At 55.2% G+C, this 5186-nt stretch overlaps 1 protein-coding gene across 1 annotated transcript; it reads right to left on the bottom strand.

The window, feature by feature from the left end:
* Positions 1 to 369: 369 nt before the first annotated feature.
* On the bottom strand, positions 370 to 4620 carry LOC119382034 (uncharacterized). The gene is made up of 3 exons (XM_037649774.1): positions 3254 to 4620; positions 2812 to 3082; positions 370 to 564 (listed from the first exon to the last, which is right to left on the bottom strand). Exons 1-3 carry the CDS (start codon positions 4618 to 4620, stop codon positions 370 to 372), a joined length of 1833 nt encoding a protein of 610 aa, XP_037505702.1.
* Between the last annotated feature and the right edge of the window lie 566 nt (positions 4621 to 5186).

The raw sequence follows: 5186 nt of genomic DNA, 5'->3' as shown, positions 1-5186 counted from the left end.
GTGGAACTGCCATGGTAGCTCCTTGCATAGTGCTTCTTGCTGTTTAATGTTCTCCTCTTACGTATCGCGGCGCATATTTTCATGCTTTTCCTGAAGTAAATGTTATGTTGGGGGTTCGGAGCCCCGCAGCACAGGAACCACACGAGAGAGCGGCTGGCAGGAGACTGTTTTATTGCTTTCTTTTAGAAGCGGACGAGGGGAGGCAGAGGAAGTTACAGCGAGGGCAGAAGAGTAACACGATATGCAGGAGCTGGGGACGAGAGTCTGAGGAAGGCGCCATGCGCGTGAGCGCGTCGGGCAGCACCGGCAAGCGAGGCACAGCCTCTGGAGTGGCCGTGTGTCGGTTGATGTGCGCGTACACGACATCCCTTACCCCTTAGACGGGGTCACCGTATCGGTCAGGTGGACGCCGATCACGTTGGGGCCTAGGTGCAGCTTGGTGCTGCGCGGACCCGCTGGGTTGGTCATCGCAAGCTTGCGTCGCACAAGTGTCCAGCCCGGCCTCAGCTTCGCTATGCTCGGAGTCGGGCGTTGTGGGCAGATCATGCGGCGGCGGCGCTTCCGCTGGGAGCGAGATCACGTACGGAGCCGGCACTGTGTCTTGTTGATCACTTGCTACTGGTCCGTTCGTTTGATCGTTCCGCGGCGAATCTTCTGTCGGGTAGGCCTCTGCACCTGGCTTTATGTGATCAAGGTGCCGACGAACCGTTCCGCTTCTTGACTTGATTAGCCAAGATCGATGTCCGAGTCTCTTTAACACGGTTCCGCCAACCCAAGCAGGATTCCCTGCAAAGTTGCGGAAAAAGACCGATTGCCCGATTTCTATCTTTCTTGGCAACTCAGCAACGCTGTGGTCAGTGGTCACCCTCTCAGCTGGTCGCGGCTGAATGCGTGTCATTGCCGTTGAGAGCTCGCGGCCGAACATGAGTGCAGCTGGCGTTTTGCCCGTCGTTACTGAAACGGTTGTGTGCTGTTTCAGCTGAAAACGAGCCAGCCTGCACGCATATGTACCTGACTGATCCTTTGCAAGTGCCTGTTTCGTTTCATACACCATTCTTTCGGCTTGCCCATTCGTGGCCGGATGATAGGGTGCACTTGTGATGGGCGTCACCCGATTCTTCTTCAGAAATTCTTCCATTTCCGCAGAAACAAAGGACGGGCCGTCATCCGTGACCAGGGGCGTAGCCAAGGGGGGGGGGTTGGGGGGTTCAAACCCCCCCGAAATTTTTCAGTTTTGCTTGCGTATATAGGCATGCACACGTACAAACGCACGCACGAACATACATAAAGTATGGTTGAACCCCCCCCCCCCCCGAAAAAAAATTCTGGCTACGCCCCTGTCCGTGACCACCCTTTCGGGAATGCCGAAAGTTGCGAACAGGTTTCGCAGTTCCTCGATCAGTGTCGGCGACTGTATGTTCCGCATGGTGCGCACTTCGTGCCACTTGCTGTATGCGTCCACTACAATTAGGAGCATCCTTCCCTCCACAGGCCCAGCGAAATCCGCGTGGATTGTGTGCCATGGTATTGTCGCACGTTTCCACTCGGGAGCTGGTGCTTTAGTTGGCGTTTTCTGGTGCTGGCAGCAAGTTGCACAACTTTTGACCACCCGCTCTATGTCGTTGTCGACACCGGGCCACCAAAAATAGCCTCGAGCGCACGCCTTCATAGCTACCACGCCCCTGTGACCTGCATGTGCTAAGTCGAGCACGTCTTTCCTTGCTTTCCCTGGAACGACCAGTCTGGCACCACGGATAACGCAGCCTTCCTGTAGCGAAAGCTCGTGTCCAAGCTTTGTGAACGCCGAAAATTCCTGCTTGGGCAACCGGCGTAATTCTCCTTTTGAGATGGCTGTCATCACGCGGGATAACAGTGGGTCACTCCGTGTCAGTTCAGCCAGTTGACGCGGTGACAGCTCGAAACGTGGCGCGGACGCAAGCATAAGCACATCTCCCGGGGAGCATGGCTCATCTACCTGCGCGGGCAGTGGCAGCCTGCTGAGCGCGTCAGCATTTTGGTGCAGGCGTCCAGGCCTGTAGACCAAATCGTAGTCGTATGTGGCCAATTTCAGACACCATCGAGTCATCCTCGGTGACAATATCTGAGGGATTTGCTTCTTTTCCCCCATGATGCCTAGGAGCGGTTGGTGATCCGTTAATACGGTCACGTGCCGGCCAGCGACATATTGGTGAAAGTGGCTGACGCCATAAACTACCGCAAGGCCCTCTTTATCGAGCTGCGAGTAGTTTTTCTCAGCGGTTCCCAAAGTTCGTGACGCGAATGCAATGGGAGCCTCTCGGCCGAACGCATCCTTTTTGAGCGAGAACTGCGCCGATGCCATATCGCGACGCATCCACGGACAGAATGAGAGGCCTTTTTTCGTCATAATGCTCAAGCACTGTCGAAGACCGAATCATCTTCTTAAGCATCTCGAACGCATCCTGATGTTTTTTCTCCCACTTCCAGGGCGTGTTCTTCTCGAGAAGCCCATACAACTCTGCAGCTACCGTCGCTCTGTTCTCCAAAAAACGATCGTAAAAGGCGAGAAGCCCTAAGAAAGCCTGCAGAGAGGTCTTGTCAGTCGGTTTTGGCGCCTCAAGGATTGCCTTTACCTTTTCTTCGGTCGTATGGACACCCTGAGCATCGATTTTTATGACCGAGAAATTGGACTGAGCTGATGCCGAAGCGGCATTTCTCTCGCTTGAGTCGAAGACCTTTGTCGCTTAGCCTCGACAGGACTTCCTCTAGACGTTGCGCATGCTCTTTAACGTCCTTCCCGCTGACAATAATGTTGTCAAGGTAGACACTCACCCCCTGAATTCCGGCCAGTGTCGTTTCCATCATCCGCTGGAAGATGGCTGGTGCAGCGGATACTCCAAAAGGGAGGCGATTCACCTTGAACAGTCCTTTGGTGGTGTTGACGGTGAGCAATGCGGCTGTCTCGTCGTCCACTCTTAGCTGCTGATAGGCCTGGTACAGGTCTAACGTCGAAAATGTCGTTCCACCGCGCAACTTTGCGAACACCTCCGCAGTTGTCGGCAGTGGGTACGCCGTCTTCTTGACCACCGCGTTAACTGTGCTCCTGTAATCTCCACAAACGCGAAATGTTCCATCCTTTTTGCGCACCCACACCAAAGGTGTGGCCATTTCGGCGTGTTGCGTCGGCTCCAGGATGCCTTGTTTTTGCAGGTGGTCGAGCTCTTCCTCCATAGGCTCTTGCTAAGCTAGGGGAACTGGACGTGCTTTGCAAAACTTGGTTGTAGCGCCTTCTTCCAAGTCCAAGTGAACCAATGGACCCACGTAGCCGTCGATACCTTCCTTAAATACATCAGGATGGCGTGCGAGAACCTCCTGGATCTCTTGACTTGGTTCGGCGACCTGGTTTATTCCGTGCACACGGATGTTCAGTGCTGAGAACCAGTCACGTCCGAGCAGGTTGCACCCAGTCCCTTTCATTACCAGCAGGGGCAGCACGTAGTCCTTTGATTTGAAACGCACACGAACTTGTGCCGAACCGACGGTGTCAAGTCCTTCCCCTGACCAGGTACGTAAGTCTAGTGGTTCTCTCGAAAGCTTTGGGGCGTTCGATGGCCACGTTTGGTGGTAGGTAGCCTCACTGATGAGAGAACATGCGGCGCCCGTGTCCACTTCGAATTTCAGGGGCCTTCCCTCGACTTTCACGTCAACGAGGAATTTAGGATAGGGTTGTCGCCCACTCACGGCATGTAGGTCGTAGCACCTATCGGTGTCTTCGAGGTCGTAGCACACAGGTTGGGCGTTAACCATGTGAGTTCCTTGCCGGGCGTTGAGGTTGCCTTCTTTGTTTTTCTTCTTTTTGGAGATGCAGGCGTTCTCGATGTGACCCTTTTTGGAACAAAAACGGCATTGCGCTGTCCTGAACTTGCAGGTGTCAGCCTCGTGCCAGCCGTCGCATCGATAGCAGCGCCGTTGCTGAGCCGAATGTTTCCTTTCCTTTTTAGACTGCGAAGTCTTGTGCGCCTCCGCGGAGCTCGTCGCTCCCTTAAGTCCTCGTTGCTGCTTCGACGCACTTTCGGACGACAGTGCCAAGTCCAACGCGCGTTGAAAAGTCAAGTCTTTCTCCGCGAACAGTCGCTGCTGCAGATGCTCGTCGCGGATGCCGCACACGAACCTGTCGCGAAGCATCACATGTTGGGGCAGCATGGTGGGGTTCGCCAGAACGGCTGCGTGGCCTTCTGCCGGTGGCGTCGATGCAGCAGACGTTGTCGCTGGCACTCCGAAGTTACAGTCAGCTGACAAGCTTCTGAGGGCTGCAACGTAGTTGCTGATCGACTCTTCCGGCCGCTGATCGCGTCGCTGGAACACGTACCGGCTGTACAACTCAGACGGTCGTGGATCGAAGTGCTTCTGCAGAAGGGCAACTATGTCGGCATAGCCCACCTCTCCTGGAGTCTTCGGTGCGACCAGAGCGCAGGCAGTTTCAAAGGTGTCGGCTCCGCATAGCGTCAGGAGGAGCGCGCGCTTCTTTTGTTCGTCGCAGACGTCATTCGCCACGAAGTAGAAGGTCAGGCGCTGGATCCAGGATGACCAGTTCTTGCCGCTAAAAGGCTCGATGGCGGCCTGCATTCCTCCAGTAGCCATGGCCGTAACCCAGAGAGCTGCGCACTTATAAAATTCCACTTCTCGTCGCCAGTGTTATGTTGGGGGTTCGGAGCCCCGCAGCACAGGAACCACACGAGAAAGCGGCTGGCAGGAGACTGTTTTATTGCTTTCTTTTAGAAGCGGACGAGGGGAGGCAGAGGAAGTTACAGCGAGGGCAGAAGAGTAACACGATATGCAGGAGCTGGGGACGAGAGTCTGAGGAAGGCGCCATGCGCGTGAGCGCGTCGGGCAGCACCGGCAAGCGAGGCACAACTTCTGGAGTGGCCGTGTGTCGGTTTGTGTGCGCGTACACGACAGTAAAGACCTCAAGTAAAGACAACAGCAGGACCCTCTGAAGCGGGGTGTCTCGCTGAGAGACGGAAAGCCGTCTTCCTCAGCGAAGCCCCCGAAGACCAGGAGTGGGCCATCCAATGAACCAGGGACATGGCCGGGGACCTCAGAAGATGTTCCTCGAGCAATGGATCCCTGGCAGCCTAGCCCCGGGCACCATCAGCAATAACCGCTGGACAAATGAAGTTTATTCCAATCCAATCTGAAAATCAGTT

This window comes from Rhipicephalus sanguineus, chromosome 2, assembly GCF_013339695.2.
Source record: "Rhipicephalus sanguineus isolate Rsan-2018 chromosome 2, BIME_Rsan_1.4, whole genome shotgun sequence".
Lineage (NCBI taxonomy): Eukaryota > Metazoa > Arthropoda > Arachnida > Ixodida > Ixodidae > Rhipicephalus > Rhipicephalus sanguineus.
The sequence above is the reverse complement of the archived record's forward strand: the minus strand, read 5'-3'. Positions and strand labels throughout refer to the sequence as shown.

Excerpts from the sequence above, each read along its gene's own strand:
- LOC119382034 (XM_037649774.1), bottom strand. The coding sequence starts at position 4,620 with ATGGCTACTGGAGGAATGCAGGCCGCCATCGAGCCTTTTAGCGGCAAG. Across the intron at positions 3,083-3,253 it reads GAAGAAGGCGCTACAACCAA|GAGCACAGTTAACGCGGTGG; the intron begins GTTTTGCAAAGC and ends TGGAGATTACAG. Across the intron at positions 565-2,811 it reads CACTGGCCGGAATTCAGGGG|CGGAAGCGCCGCCGCCGCAT; the intron begins GTGAGTGTCTAC and ends TCTCGCTCCCAG.